The sequence below is a fragment of the Gouania willdenowi genome, unplaced genomic scaffold (assembly GCF_900634775.1).
Source record: "Gouania willdenowi unplaced genomic scaffold, fGouWil2.1 scaffold_7_arrow_ctg1, whole genome shotgun sequence".
Classification (NCBI taxonomy): domain Eukaryota; kingdom Metazoa; phylum Chordata; class Actinopteri; order Blenniiformes; family Gobiesocidae; genus Gouania; species Gouania willdenowi.
This window is the reverse complement of record NW_021145245.1, coordinates 564,737-581,637: the sequence shown is the minus strand read 5'-3', so window position 1 is coordinate 581,637 and position 16,901 is coordinate 564,737. Positions and strand designations below refer to the sequence as shown.

Sequence of the window (16,901 nt, the reverse complement as noted above, 5' to 3'; positions counted from 1 at the left end):
ATAAGGAAAGAGCCTGTAGATACATTTCACAACAAACTTACAACTACAGAGTCCAGACTGGTGAAATGTACAGATGATATATCAGATTGGACCAAAAACTGAACAGAAAAAAAAACACAGCACAAGTATATCAATGGTCTTTTTTTAAAAATGTGTTTTAAGAAGCAGTAAGACAGTAACTAATGCCACTCATTACCGATAGTCACTAGTCACAAATATGCACATTTATTGGTATTCTGTGATCTTGCTATTCCACTGTTGTCATTACTATCTCCTCCACAGTATTAGTTTGTGTATGTGAATGGTGTTTTTATTTTTATCTATTATTATTCTGTATATATACATATATTTATTTATTTATTTTTTTTTTTATTTTTGTTTTTGTTTTAAATATTTGCCCTATTTAATTAGGTGCGTAAAGCCAGGGTGAAAAGTGGCCCATTGAGAGTAGTAAGCACCCCCAGTCAAAAACCCTCTACCCAGCTGCCCTATCTGGTGGAGTGAGTGGTGAACATGACTCAGCACTTTTGATGGACTATGTTATTTGAAGTGGTGCTGATGTAAATCTCAGCAAACAGTGAAAGGTGAAAGAGAAAAGGCTTTGTAGGAATGGTCTCCAGTGTGTAAATGAGTCTTAGACAGAGTGTGATCTTCAGATTTGTGAAGGATTGAAGACAAATAAAGCCTCAGTCCAACAGACTTGTTGTCCTGTTCAGTGGAAACATGCTGAGATGTTCCACACGTGAGCTGAGCTCCAAAGGCTGCTCCACACTCACTGCACTGTGGCTCTGCAGGACATCACCCACTGTTACTGATGTTCACATGATGTTAGCAGAGCTTCCTGTGCTTTCCTCCAGCTGCTCCTCAGCATGTCTGAGTGTCTGTGTCTTCTCCACAGCAGCTTGGAGGGTGTGGATGGTTCCTCTGGAGCTGAGCCTGACTCCATCTTTACGGTGTGTACATCTACAAAGACACTAAACCTGTGTCAGCCTGTGATCAAACCACTGTACACACACACACACACACACACACACACACACACACACACACACACACACACACACACACACACACACACACACACACACACACACACACACACACACACACACACAGATGATTGGAGCAGACCTTCACTCATCACCTTTAATGTGTTTGTGTTCCAGCTGCTGGAGGACAACATCATCAGCTTTGTTAAAGCTGAACTCAAACACATGCAGAAGATTGTGGATGGAGATGATCCAGAGTGCTCAGAGAGTCAGATGGAGGATGAAGATGAGGAGCAGAGGAGGAGCAGGGAGGCCTTTCTGAACATCACACTGTATTTCCTGAAGAGGATGAAGCAGGAGGAGCTGGCTGAGCGTCTGCAGAGCAGTAAGAGCATGTGAACATCTTCACTGTGAGGAACATCACATGAAGGACACAAAGCAGGCTTTTCTTTTTCAAAGCATGATTCAATCAGTCACATTTAATCTGAGGAACCATCCAGACTGAGAACATCACACGCTTTGATCTCCAATGTTCAAACCTGCTCTGACTTCTCCATTCTAACATTAAGTTTGTCTTCATTCAGGAACAAAGGCTCATCGATACCAACGTGAGCTAAAGTCCAAGCTGAAGAAGAAATTCCAGTGTGTGTCTGAGGGCGTGGCTAAAGCAGGAAGTCCAACCCTCCTGAAGGAGATCTTCACAGAGCTCTACATCACAGAGGGATGGGGTGGAGAGGTCAACCAGGAACACGAGGTCATACAGATAGAAACAGCATACAGGAGATCAGACACAGCAGAAAGAGCCATCACACTAGAAGAGCTCTATAAAGCCCCTCCTGGAAGACCTCGACCAATCAGGACAGTGATGACAAAGGGCGTGGCTGGCATTGGGAAAACACTCTTAACACACAAGTTCACTGTGGACTGGGCTGAAGACAAAGCCCAGCAGGAGGTCCACTACACATTCCCACTGACCTTCAGAGAGTTGAACGTGCTGAGGGGGAGGAGCTTCAGCTTGGTGGGACTTGTTGATCACTTCTTCTCTGGAAGCAAAGAAGCAGGAATCTGCAGCTTCCAGGACTTCCTGGTTTTGTTCATCTTGGATGGTCTGGATGAGTGTCGGGTCCCTCTGGACTTCCTCAGCACTCAGACCCTGACTGATGTCTCAGAGTCCACCTCAGTGGAGGTTCTGCTGGTAAACCTCATCAGAGGAGAACTGCTTCCATCAGCCCGCCTCTGGATAACCACACGGCCTGCAGCAGCCAATCAGATCCCTCCTGAGTGTGTGGACATGGTGACAGAGGTCAGAGGGTTCACTGACCCTCAGAAGGAGGAGTACTTCAGGAGGAGGTCCACAGATGAGGAGCAGGTCAGCAGGATCATGTCCCACATTAGGACGTGTCGTAGCCTCCACATCATGTGCCACATCCCGCTCTTCTGCTGGATCACTGCTACAGTTCTGGAGGACATGTTGAAGAGCAGAGAGAAGGGAGAGCTGCCCAGGACTCTGACTCAGATCTACAGCCACTATGTGGTCCTTCAGAACAAAGTCAAGATGGTGAAGTTTGATGGAGGAGCTGCCACAGATCCACACTGGAGTCCTCAGAGCAGGGAGATGATGGAGTCTCTGGGAAAACTGGCTTTTGAGCAGCTGCAGAAAGGAAAGCTGATCTTCTATGAGAGTGACCTGACAGAGTGTGGCATGGACCTCAGAACAGCCTCAGTGTGCTCAGGAGTGTTCACACAGGTCTTCATAGAGGAGAGCAGCCTGTACCAGGACAAGGTGTTCACCTTCATCCACCTGAGCCTTCAGGAGTTTCTGGCTGCTCTTCATGTCCATCAGACCTTTATCAGCTCTAAAATCAATCTTCTGGAGAACTCATTGATGTTTAAATTCAAACAAACTCTTAAGCTTCTCCATAGTGGAAGTCAGCCTGACTTTAACCTTCTCCATCAGAGTGCTGTGGACGAGGCCTTACGGAGTCCCAACGGACACTTGGACTTGTTCCTCCGCTTCCTGCTGGGTCTTTCACTGCCGACCAATCAGAGGCTCCTACAAGACCTGCTGACACAGACAGGAAGTGACTCACAGACCAATCAGAGAACAATTGAATACATCAAGGAGAAGCTGAGTAAGAGTTTGTCCACAGAGAGAAGTATCAACCTGTTCCGCTGTCTGAATGAAATGAATGATCGCTCTCTGCTGGAGGAGATCCAACAGTGCATGAGATCAGGAAGTCTCTCCACAGAGAAACTGTCTCCTGCTCAGTGGTCAGCGCTGGTCTTTATCTTACTGTCATCACAAGAACATCTGGATGTCTTTGACCTGAAGAGATTCTGTCCTTCAGAGGAAGCTTTTCTGAAGCTCCTCCCAGTGATTAAAGCCTCCAAGAAAGTTAAGTATGTGACTTTAGAACATGTCTTTAATTCTGTCACAGACACACATCTGTAAGGTTTCTTTGATTCTTCATCAGGTTGAGTTCCTGTGGTCTCTCAAAGAGAAGCTGTGCAGCTCTGTCCTCAGTCCTCAGCTCTCAGTCCTCCAGTGTGAAACATCTGGACCTGAGTAACAATAATCTGCAGGATTCAGGAGTGAAGCTGCTGTGTGAAGGACTGAAGAGTCCTCACTGTAAACTAGACTCTCTCAGGTCAGTGGATCACATGTTCCATCAATATTGTCCTGTTCCTGGTCTCCTCACTTGTTTCCTGAGTTGTGGATGTTTTTCTGAATCCAGTCTGTCAGGTTGTGTCATCACAGAGGCGGGCGGGGCTTCTCTGGCAGCAGCTTTGAGCTCCAACTCCTCCAGTGTGAGAGACCTGGACCTGAGCTACAACCATCCAGGAGACTCAGCAGTGAAGCTGCTCTCTCAGAGACTGAACACTCTGAGGTGAGACACATCACAACAGCTCATCACATGTTCACATCAATCCCCATCACATGTGTGACAGAGAGCTGTATCAGAGGAATGTGATGAAGGTGTGAGAGGTGGGACACTAAAGGAGGAGGACTGGGACAAGTTAGAGGGATGAAGGACAGAGATAAGAAGGTAATGAGGAGTGAGGAGAGGCTTATGGAGAACTATGAGGAGCTGATGAAGGAATGAGAGAGAAGATCAGAGGAGGTGGAACCAATCAGTGAGGATTGTGTTCATATAAAAATATAAATATATCTTATGAAATTATATTTTAATATTTTCTCTGACACAAGTTATCAAGTCAAAAAATTAGAGATGAACTGAAATGTAAATTACTGGTCCAAAACCAAAATAAACATTTCCAGCTCTGAATGTTACTAACCACTAAAATTAAAACATTGCAATTGTATAAATTATTACCAATGTTTCAAATAATCAATCAATTAAAGGTTGGTTAGGGGAAATTAAGATCTTATGTGCTCTGAAAAAGGAACAAAGAATATCCATCATGTGTAGCAGCTGTAAACCTGTAAAAACTTTGACCAATAGAAAAAGGAAGTTTTTTTTATTTTTTTATTCACTGATCACGTCTCTCTGTCTCCCTACTCGTTCTCCACCCCTCGCGTGCACGAACCCACACTCAAAGTGCGTCATTGGTGACAGACTTAAAATAGTTTTTTGTCACGTTTAACATACAGTATATAATGATAAAGTTTAGTGTTTACTTACTGCTGAATAAAACGGCGTAGTTTCTACACAATACAAGTGATGAGCTAAGATCCACTTCTGCAGCAGCTGTGCTAATGCATGTGAGTGAGACGGAGCTACATTCAAAATCATGCTAGCTTTAGAAAATCACCTACCCTGCTTTTGAAATATGAAAATATGTATTTAGCACTGACATTCCAACAATGCGTGATATAAAATAAAATAATGAAATGTTTAACTTGACCCACTCATACAATTATTAAAACAGAAATATGTATGTTTTTAAAACGTTTTAAATTTATTTCAAACTGTAGACTTAAGTTATAAATATCATTGTTTAACAATTGTTAGAGTTTTCGAGCTAACTCTGGTGTTCAGTACCTGAGATTTCATACAGAGAGACATAGTCAGAGGTTTTGCTGAATCAATCAATCAATGTATTAGAGATGAACAGAAAATGAATCAACAAGTCATAACAAGTCAATAGAAGAACAGACACTCATTTAAAACACAGCTGTGGTCCTCAGGGTCTGCTCACTCCCTGGGCCCCAAACATAGATTTATCAGTGTTTTTATATATTTAGAAATCAAATGATCAGCTCCTTGTAATTAGTTAAAGATGTCATTTACTGGTGATTTAAAGCAATACAAATTATGTTTAAGATTTATTTATTTATTCATTATTATTGATCATTTAGGGGTCTATGGTATCTGTTTGTTTAATTTATTTAAGTATATAGAACATGAGTTGTTTAATGTGTATTAAGTTTAATTTTAAAATATAATTATTCTTATTTGTTAATGATTTAGACTTTGTGCATTTTGGATCAAACTGACATTTTAGTGTTAATCTGATTGTCTTGTTTATATCTGATTTGTCTATGTTTACGTACATGGTTGTGTTGTTTTTAGATTTAGATTAAGTTGAAATCAGATGTTCTGAAACTGTTTGTCCTTGTTCTGAAAATGACAGCTAACAAGTTGATCTGAATATATTTTATGAATAGATTTATTGAGTATAAAGATATATAATTATAGTATTACACATAAAAAGAAACCATGAATAATAATCCATTCTAACATTTCCTCTCTTCACACTGTGTTCTGCCCTCGGAGCTTCCCCGTGTGTTCCTAGGCAGGCAGTTAACCAGTGTAATGACCACGCTGGCTGTTTCTTTGATGCATTTTATTCTTCAGAAGAGCAGCATGACTCGTGTGTGTGAGTGGTAAAAAGGCTGTGATGACTTAGGACACAGTGCAGCAGTCTGAACAATATTTCCCCTGACTTTTCGGCAAACCGGAAGTAGAATAGCCGCCACTTCCGGTTTTACCAAATAAAACGTAAGTGTAAACAAAATCTTAAAAATAATGTAGGATGCCCTATAAATACATTCACAGCATAAAATAAACTCTGGATGGCTCATAAGGAGCCAGAACAATATATATATATATATATATATATATATATATATATATATATATACACACAGTATATTAAGTCTCATATATGCATATATGTATATTAAGTCTCATATATGCATATACTTTCCATATATATATATATATGCACAAAAATGCATTTTAAACATTTTTAGATTCTATATATTGGAATGAAATAAGCTCTGTGTGAAAATGAACTGGTTTTGCACTAAAAACAATGATTCCTGCTGCATCAGGGCCCTAGCTACCACCCCTTTAAAACAGTGCAAATGGTACGACCCATATGTGCTTCTATAGTCTGTACTGTGGATGTGACGTGGGGCAGAGAGTGTGTGTGTGTGTGTGTGTGTGTGTGTGTGTGTGTGTGTGTGTGTGTGTGTGTGTGTGTGTGTGTGTGTGTGTGTGTGTGTGTGTGTGTGTGTGTGTGTGTGTGTGTGTGTGTGTGTGTGTGTGTGTGTGTGTGTGTGTGTATTTTTATATTAGATATACGACCTCCCTCCGAGAAATTAACAGCTGCTCCTTTAAATTGTAGCAAAAATATGTCACAAACCATTAGTCATTAGGTTATTGCAGTTTTTTTCAACCTTAGGGTCAGGATCCCATGTGGGTTCAGCCTGGAATTAAAATGGAGTTTCAATTTCTAGTAATTTGTTAAAAAGTAGATAAAAACTGATTAAAATTCTATTTTTAAAGTTTTTTTAAATGTTTTTTTTCAAATACACAATACAAATACAAATACAGTAAATATTAAATAACTGTATCCTATACTTTAACTTCCTGAAATACATAAATCTAGTTCAAATAAAATACAAAAAAATAAAGTTTATATCAGAATATTAGTATAGTTTCCAGGTGAAAAAAGTGTACATATTAAAAGTTACAGGAGGGGCCCAACAAGATGGTTTGTACCCAGGGCCTAAAATGTGGTGCTACGCCCCTGGAGCACACTCACAGCCAGGGTCTGTAACGCACAGACATCATCAGTTCTCAGATGAATATATGCACTATTAGCTAAACTTCACAATAACACTATAAAAATGCAATAGATTAGATCAGCTGACATGAACCTGAGTCACTGCACCATCTATGTTTATGTCACGTGACTCCAAAATCCTTTTATGCACACCACAAGGAAATAATCTTACTATTTAAACGTTATTTAACAACTCTCCACATCCATTACACACAAAACACACAATCATAATAACACACTCCATCTCCATCACCACCACCTTGTAAAAATACTGTCGTGTGACGTTAAACTGTATGAATAGATATGAAAGTGTACGGTGGCACCATGCTCTTACTTTGAGCTGCAGGGAGGGTTACCATGGTTACAGGTGTCCAGATGTGGATGGGGGCGTGGAGATAAAGTCTCTCATGAGGTGATGAATGTCCAGAGAGTTCAGAATCTGTGTGTGGGTGTGTATCAGAGAAAGGTGTGTGAGTCTTTTCTGGGTCATGGTGCTGCGTACCCATGTCTTCAAAAGTCAACGTGAACCTGTGTTGATTAGGCCTAAAAATAATTACATTCAAATACAAAATACACGTAATAGCCTGTGTCAAAATCATTTCCATAAATATTCATAATGAATTTATAAATTGTGCTAAATATTTTTCATAGACTACATTTAAACACCTACATTCTCACCAATAAGGGGAGCTGCAACACCCCCAGCACCACTACTTCCTGTGGCCCTGCTGAATATTCAGTTACTGTTGATCAACCTGATTTATGATGATATTAATGTTTGTAAACACAGACAGATTAGATGTGATCAATACGTTAGATCACATGATCACATGAGTTCTGATTGGATTTCAGCCTAGGTGACCAAATAGTGTATATATACATATATATAATAGTGTATAGTTAAGATCAGAGGAGGTGGAACCAATCATTGAGGATGAAGAGAGGAACACTTTGAAGGAGATGAAGAAGGTGAAGCTGTTGAAGACAAACCAGTAGAAACATGGAGAGCTTGATGGAGATGGCATCAGGTTTCTGAGCAGCACTTTGGACTCTTTAGGTGTGTAAATCACTGCCTGTGTTTGCTCCTGCAGGGCGGACCATGGAGGAGAGCAGAGGATCAAAGCTGGTGTGAGGAAGTGTAAGTGTGTGTGTGTGTTCATTCAAAGTGTCCTCATGAAGCTCTGAGTGAATGAACATGTCAGTGATACAGAGAGAATGAAGCATCACATGATCAACTGTTGTTTCTTTGTGTCTCATCAGATTTCTCTCACATTCACCTCGACACAAACTCCATCAACAGAAACCTCAGACTGTCTGACAACAACAGGATGGTGACACGTGTGGAGGAGGAGGAGCTTTATCCTGATCATCAGGACAGATTTGATTACTATCAGGTTCTGTGTAGTACTGGTCTGACTGGTCGCTGTTACTGGGAGGTGGAGTGGAATTGAAATGTTTATATAGCAGTGAGTTACAGAGGAATCAGTAGGAAAGGATGCAGTGATGATTGTTGGTTTGGATTTAATAATCAGTCCTGGAGACTGGAATGTTTTGGTGGTTTTTACATCTTCAGACACAATAACATAATCACACCTACCTCCTGTCCCTGTGGTTCCTCTGGTAGAGTAGGAGTGTATGTGGACTGTCCTGATGGACGTCTGTCCTTCTATGAAGTCTCCTCTGACTCTCTGACACTCATCCACACCGTCTGTACCTCCTTCACTGACACTCTGTATCCTGGGTTTGGGTTTTGGTTCATTGGTTCCTCAGTGTCTCTGAGTCCTCTGTGAGACAGACAGACAGACAGACAGACAGTCAGACACATAGACTGACAGACACAGAGACAGACAGACACAGCTACACACAGACAAACAGACAGACACACACACAGACAGACAGACATACACTAAGACAGACAAACAGACACACAAATGGACAGACAGACAGACAAACACACACACAGAGACAGACAAACACAGACAGACAAACACAGCTACACAGACAGACACACCGACAGACAGACACACACAGCTACACAGACAGACACACACCGACAGACAGACACACACAGCTACACAGACAGACACACACCGACAGACAGACAGACAGACAGACAGCCACACAGACATAGAGACAGACAGCTACACAGACAGAAACGCAGACAAACAGACACACAGACAACACATACAACATAGACAGACACAGCTACAAAGAAAGACAGACAGACAGACAGACAGACACTTAGACAGATAAACAGGCAGACAGACAGACAGACAGACAGACACACACTCACACACACACACACAGAGAGACACCGACAGACAGACAGACACACACAGGTACACAGACAGACACAGACAGACAGACAGACAGGCAGGCAGGCAGACAGACAGACAGACACAGCTACACAGACAGATGGACAGACACTGACAGACAGACACACACACACAGAGACAATCACAGACAGACAAACACAGCTACAGAGACAGACAGACACACACAGCTACACAGACAGACAGCCACACAGACAGCCACACAGACAAAAAGACAGACACACAAACAGAAGACAGACAGACACAGCTACAAAGACAGACAAACAGACACACACACACACAGATAGACAGACAGACAGACAGACAGACAGACAGACAAACACAGACAGTCAGACACATAGACTGACAGACACAGACAGACAGACAGACATGCACTTAGACAAACAAACACACAAACAGGCAGACACACACACACACACAGACACCGACAGACAGACAGACAGACAGACAGACAGACAGACAGACAGACAGACAGACAGACAGACAGACAGACAGACACAGACAGACAGACAGAAAGGCAGGCAGACATATACACACAGCTACACAGACAGACAGACACACACAGCTACAGACAGACAGACACACACACACACAGCTACACAGTCAGACACACAGACGCACAGCCAAAACAGACAGACACACAGACAGAGAGACAGACAGACATGTCTATGAGTCCTCTGTGAGACAGACAGACTAGATGGCCGACTTCCTGTTTGGTTTTGGGCGGGGTCACAATGTAACTTTTTGCTCATCTTGGGGTCAAGAATGCATGTAAATTTGATGTGAATCAACTGAAAAATAGCCAAGATACATCATTTAGAATGTTTAGGAATGTGAAGGATTTTCCAGTGACATTATATGACATATGTTTTTTCTTCATCAGGACCCATTCCCATAATATAAGATTCATCCAACACTATTTTGAAGTCAACATGATATATTGTCTTTCTGCTAGAGCTGTTAGCGTCAGACGCTACTAAAAGTGGAACCCTCTGAGAACACAAAGCATGACGTCACATCTGTCTCATGTTCTTCTTCTCCACAAAAGTGAAACTGTTCCTAATTCACAAGTTTTATTATGAATGATGATTAATGTGTACAGAATAAAGCAGATGATGTTAGTCCATCACCTGAGGATTATAGAGTGGGATACATTTTCTATCAAGCACAGTGAGACAGGCTGAAATCATTTGTATCTCCTGATAACATGTTCTGGTCCACAGTCCTGTATCACCATGTGTCTGTGTTGAGAATGTCTGAATAAATGCTATGAAGTTATGATGATCAACAGAGGCTGAATTAAAAAAAATACACCAATATCTAAAGATCAGATCTCCTGTGTAAAGGAAAGTGAGTTACATCAACAACTACTGTTGGCAGTGCTGCAGTAAGTTCATCAGAACATCATTGAGTGAAAAAGGTGGATCTGAGTCTGACAATGTGTTCAAATGTTCACAGTGGTGTTGATTTTACTGTATCAGAAGTTGGACACATTGATCTATAGACTGAATTACAGCGTGTTTGAGTCTAGAACCCAGAGAGTATTTAGCTAACGTTTAGTTAGCAGGCTGGTCGCCTAGCAACATTACACTTTCATAGAAAATGGAGAATATATGACATTGTCAAGCAGAGGTATGAATACTATGAACTTTAACAACACGTAATGTACAGAATAGCAAACTGCATTTATTTAGGTAGAAATGTTATTATTATAATCAAATTATATATTATTTAGGGATCGATTGTGTCTGCTTTAATTGATTTATTAGGTATATATGAATTGTTTAATATTTAAAATATAATAATTTTTATTTGTTAATTTAGATTTTGTGTATTTTGCTCAAACTGTCTTTTTAATGTTAATCTTACTGTCTGGATTATATCGGTTTTGTCTCTGCTTACTGTTGTGGAAAAATTGATTCATTATATTTACTCATGTATTTTCTCATATGCTTACTCATTAATTTGATCTTATTCAAATATATTGTCTTAAGTTGTACACTTTCCATGTCTTTTGTCTTCCACTTTCTGGAAGGTTAGTTAACTCGCCCTCCCAGTACACATCGGCCAGACACGATGACTCCCACACACACACACCCACACACACATTTCTACGCTCATCCTTTGAACCGACCCCCTGCCTCTCTGCCTTTTGTTTCTCACCTCTTCGGGGGGGTGAGGGTAGGAAGTGGAACTGGGTAAAAACGTGTGTGAAATGTGGTCCGGGGGTCAGTCTCGTGTTGCTCCCTTTGGCCAGAGGGATCTCCCTTTTGGCCAAGGGGAGATCCCTTTGATTATCCTGTCTGTACCTTTTTTTTATTTAGTTTAGAATAAAATAATTTTTTATTACTTCATCATCCCTCCAGAATGGTCTTCATCATTTATCACCGCAGAGTGTGTTTTCAAGTCAAAGACGAGGTAACCATAAATTTCACCGTAACAATTGGCGTCACGAACAGGATCCATCTTCTGCTCTGAGGGGCTTCTACCGCGGACCGGTACCCGGAACGCGGACGTGCTTAAAACCCTAAAGCCAGCTTTTAATGGTATGGGACTCCGAGTCTGCCCCGCGGTGGTCTGCCTCTCGAAAGAGACTGGATCACGAACCGTCGGTTGATCCTCAAACACCAATTCGGACTACTAAGGTAAAGCTGCCTTTATATATATATATATATATATATATATATATATATATATATATTCACTCTGTGTTGATAGACAGGCAACCAGTCGAGCACTGTATTGATTTTCAGGCTCAAATGGTTGAAGTTCTTTGCTTTTTAATACTATAAGTTCCCTATACTTTTCTTCGGGCTCCGGTTATTTTTGTTCAGGCATCTAGGACGGCTGGTCATTATTTACTTTGATTTTGTTCAGGCACCGCCACGGACAGCCTGTGAGGTCCTGACCATAGAATAGACAGGCAAAAAAAGTTTCCGAAACACCCCGGTGCCGTATACCGAGTTCACCTCTGTACTGAGACCAAAATGGATTAAAACCCCAAACCTAACCTAATCCAATAAACTGTAGTGAAAACTACAGGGAGTAAAACACTAATAATGGGGATCAAACAGACAGATGAAGATATCAGTGGGATATTACTTTGGATAAGTTAGTGCTATTTATAGAAAATGAGTTCTTAAATATGATGAAGAATCCAATAAACAAATAATATATGCATGCGCATATACAATCTTGGTATGATGTGAACTCGGATCATGAAACCGGCAAGCTTTCGGTGAGTTTTACTTTTTGTTTTAGTTTTTTTTTTTTTTTTTAAACGTGTGAATGAAATCGGATTTCTCCCTTTGTTTGTTTGGCTTTGATGGTTCATTTTGGACGTGTATCGGCTACTCTGTTTTCTGTGCGGTTTGGCTTCCCTCTCAGCTGGAACGTACAGACGTGTGTTGTCCCCGTGCACGGAGAAACACACAGAGACAGAGAGATAGACTCACACACACACACAGAGAGAGAGAGAGAGAGATAGACACAGAGAAATGATTTACACATACACACACACACTGTTAGACTCTATCCAGGCTTAGCGCCCCTCATTGGCCAGTTTAGTGAAAGGTCACATGATTAAGACACTACATACAGTGGGGCAAAAAAGTGTTTAGTCAGCCACCAACTGTGCAAGTACTCCCACATAAAAAGATGAGAGAGTCCTATAATTTTCATCATAGGTATACCTAAACTATGAGAGACAAAACGAGAAGGAAAAAAAACAGAGAATCACATTGTAGGATTTTTAATGAATTATTTGGTAAATCCCTTGGTAAAATAAGTATTTGGTCACCTACACAGACCTGTAGCTTCTTCTTTAAGAGCCTCCTCTGTCCTCCACTCGTTACCTGTATTAATGGCACCTGTTTGAACAAATTATCAGTATAAAAGACACCTGTCCAGAACCTCAAACAGTCACACTCAAAAAACCACTATGGCCAAGACCAAAGATCTGTCAAAGGACACCAGAAACAAAACTGTAGACCTGCACCAGGCTGGGAAGACTGAATTTGCAATAGGTAAGCAGCTTGGTGTGAAGAAATCAACTGTGGGAGCAATAATTAGAAAATGGAAGACATAAAAGACCACTGATAATCTCCCTCAATCTGGGGCTCCATGCAAGATCTCACCCCGTGGGGTCAAAATGATCACAAGAATGGTGAGTAAAAATCCCAGATCCACACAGGAGGGACCTAGTGAATAACCTACAGAGAGCTGGGACCAAAGTAACAAAGGCTACAATCAGTAACACACTACGCCACCAGGGACTCAAATCCTGCAGTGCCAGATGTGTCCCCCTGTTTAAGCCACTACATGTCCAGGCCCATCTGAAGTTTGCTAGAGAGCATGTGGATGATCCAGAAGAGGATTGGGTGAATATCATATGGTCAGATGAAACCAAAATAGTACTTTTTGGTAAAAACTCAACTTGTGTTTGGAAGAGAAAGAACACCATACCTACTATAAAGCATGGGGGTGGTAACATCATGCTCTGGGGCTGTTTCCAGGACGACTGATCCGTATAAAGGAAAGAATGAATGGGGCCATGTATCGTGAGATTGAAAAGCTCCTTCTATCAGCAAGGGCATTGAAGATGAAACGTGGCTGGATCTTTCAGCACAACATTGATCCCAAACACACCTCCCGGGCAACGAAGGAGTGGCTTCGTACAATGTATTTCAAGGTCCTGGAGTGGCCTAGCCCGTCTCCAGATCTCAAATCTTTGGCGGGAGTTGAAAGTCCATGTCGCCCAGGGACAGCCCCAAAACATCACTGCTCTAGAGGAGATCTGCATGGAGGAATGGGCCAAAATACCAGCAACAGTGTGTGAAAACCTTGTGAAGACTTACAGAAAACATTTGACTTCTGTCATTGCCAACAAAGGGTACATTACAAAGTACTGAGATGAACTTTTGTTAACGACCAAATACTTATTTTCTACCATAATTTGCAAATAAATTCATTAAAAATCCTACAATGTGATTTTCTGGCTTTTTTTTTCTCATTTTGTCTCCCATAGTTGAGGTATACATATGATGAAAATTACAGGCCTCTCTCATCTTTTTAAGTGGGAGAACTTGCACAATTGGTGGCTGACTAAATACTCTTTTGCCCCACTGTACTTGTAATACGGTCTGATATTAATACATAGATTGCCAAAACTAACAATGTTGTGGCTTCTTACCTTTCCCTCTGCCTGCAGAATAGTGCAAAGCCATTGCAACACTCAAACAAACACACAGATGAATACAGTATTTTATTTAATTTTATTTTAATATGACTGTTATCATCATTATAATTTTTTTTATTATTTTATTGTTAGTTTCTGTTGGCTTTGCGGTTGTCCCTGAAGAAGCGACATCTTCAGTGAAAGCTCTTAATGAATGAAATCACCTCCAACTCTTATACTAATGAAATGTCAACATCATACAAAGGACCAAGCTTCAGAAGGAAATCGACTATCAAAGGACTCAACTCTCCCAATCAGTAAAGCAATGCTGCAACAAAATAACTCGCTCAGTCCCAAGTCAACTCTTCATCGTCTATGGAATGGGCCGCATGCCAATGCTGGGATTAACACATCCTGCCCCATCATCAAAGACTGAGAACCTGTGGGCGTCGGAGTTGGTTGGACACTCCCCCACCAATGAGTTGAGGGTTGAACACCACGATTACTGCCTGAATGATGGGCAGCAACTGCAGACTGATCACATGTCTGCTGGAACATCTTCACCAAAAAAGACACTGTTTCACAAAGCTATGAGGATACCAAGTTCGCATGAAGTCCACCACAGCCTTTGGTGGTAGTTGAACTTTGGCATGGGGGGGACAACTAGCAAATAGCCAACAAGCTTCTCCTTTGATAGGACAATACTAACCCCTCTATTTTCTGACTGTACGCTAGATTATTTTGTTTTCATTTATTCTCTGACACGCTTTGAGATACACTTAGAAGAAGGTGAGCTTTAAGCAGACAAACCAGACATACAGTCACACACTCACGTTCATAACTATGAGCTGAAACACAGAACCACCGTAACTTCACACAGAACCCACATTTATTTACACTGCTTTTGCCTTTATGGGAAAGACAAACAAAAGGGAGGAAAATAGTGTTACTAATGGTTTTGTTTTTGTTTGCTTTTCTTTCCTTTTATTTTCTTGTTGAGGGGAGGCCCCCCACAATACAAGATAAGGTTACATCTGTTGTGCTGCCTCAGCTTTTGGAGCTGAAGTTTTTATTTTTATTTATTTATTTATTTTCTTTTTTTTTTATTGGCCATGATTTTTTTTTGAGCTCACACATTTTTCTTCTTGTTTCTGAACGATTCTTCTTTTACCCTTTTGTTTTTACTCAATTTCAGGAAAGTTGAGACGGAGATTGAGGACTGCAGCCTCAACCAAGTTTACATTTTGACATTTTTTGACCGATAGTCTCGTAAACAATCTGTACCTTACCCTTTTGAAGCTGCTTGCGACAGACAGCCTAGTTCAACATTCATCGTTTTCATTTTGCGCGCCTCCTCCATACCGCGTCGGAATGTCTTGCCGGCCCGAAGCCACTCGACAGCAAGGGGGGTACCAAATTTTTCCTGAGAAAACTGTCCCATCAGTTGCTATGAGTACATAGACAATTACTTTTCAAACAAGAAGTCCTGGTTTAATGTGCAGAAAAAGGATAAACCTTGCTAGGGGAAGCGCTCTTTGGGGGATAGTGGTCCACCTGATTTGATACATACTTGGTAACCGAATACCGTTCTGAACAAACTTCTACGTTCTCTTAGAGTGAGGGTTATTAGACGTTGCGTGCTCCATTCAATGTTGAATAATATTAGAGGTGCTTAAAAGTGATGACAGTTCTGCGTTAGTGGTGTTTATGTGTTCTCCCAGCTTTATATTTTCATAAAGGCAAAGGTTGAGAGGTTCTCCTGCTGATTCAGAGGTTTTCTTAAATCTCTGGAGTTACTAGTGGTCGAGGGTATAATTCTCCCAAACTCTTCATTTTTTAAGAGCGGAGGTTGAGAGGTTCTCCGGCTGATTCAGATATTTGTCTTAAATTTCTGGAATTAGCAGCTGTTGAGAGAATTGTGAGTTTATAAGTGCACAGTCGTGCCATTCCTGCCTGATCAGCAGATAGCAGACTGTCAGTACAACCATGGGCAATATTCTAAGTGTAGACTCCGCCAAGACGGAAGTAAGAAGGAGCGTACCTCTTATTAATCAGATGATACCAGTGTAAAGCAATTAATTAACGCTAAAAGGTTGCCAAGCATGGGGGCAATAAGAGCTCATTGACCCCGAGAGACGAGGTGGACTGGCTATCGCCACTGGTGGGTTAGATGAGGCCTATATTCTACTTAGACACTATGCAGCAAAACCTTGTGAATGCATGGACGTGAAAATTGAGGCATGAACATGTGCGGTGTATGAATGACTGAATGATGACACGTTACGTATGCCTGAGAGAACCGCGTTGTGAGTGCGAATGTGCTGTGGAAGTGTCATTGGGTGATTGACCGATGAATGGCTGTTTGAC

General features: G+C 41.2%; 1 protein-coding gene across 1 annotated transcript; it reads left to right on the top strand.

Annotated features, from left to right (window-relative positions):
* The first annotated feature begins 1,325 nt into the window (after nucleotides 1-1,325).
* Nucleotides 1,326-5,835, top strand: LOC114460826 (protein NLRC3-like). The gene is made up of 4 exons (XM_028442700.1): nucleotides 1,326-1,374; nucleotides 1,574-3,389; nucleotides 3,464-3,612; nucleotides 5,810-5,835. Exons 1-4 carry the CDS (start codon nucleotides 1,338-1,340, stop codon nucleotides 5,833-5,835), a joined length of 2,028 nt encoding a protein of 675 aa, XP_028298501.1. The 5' UTR covers nucleotides 1,326-1,337.
* Nucleotides 5,836-16,901: the final 11,066 nt, after the last annotated feature.

Coding starts and splice junctions, on each gene's coding strand:
- LOC114460826 (XM_028442700.1), top strand. CDS start 1,338: ATGAAGCAGGAGGAGCTGGCTGAGCGTCTGCAGAGCA. Junction 1,375..1,573: donor GGCTGAGCGTCTGCAGAGCA/GTAAGAGCATGT, acceptor GTCTTCATTCAG/GAACAAAGGCTCATCGATAC. Junction 3,613..5,809: donor GTGTGAAGGACTGAAGAGTC/CTCACTGTAAAC, acceptor TTTATTCTTCAG/AAGAGCAGCATGACTCGTGT.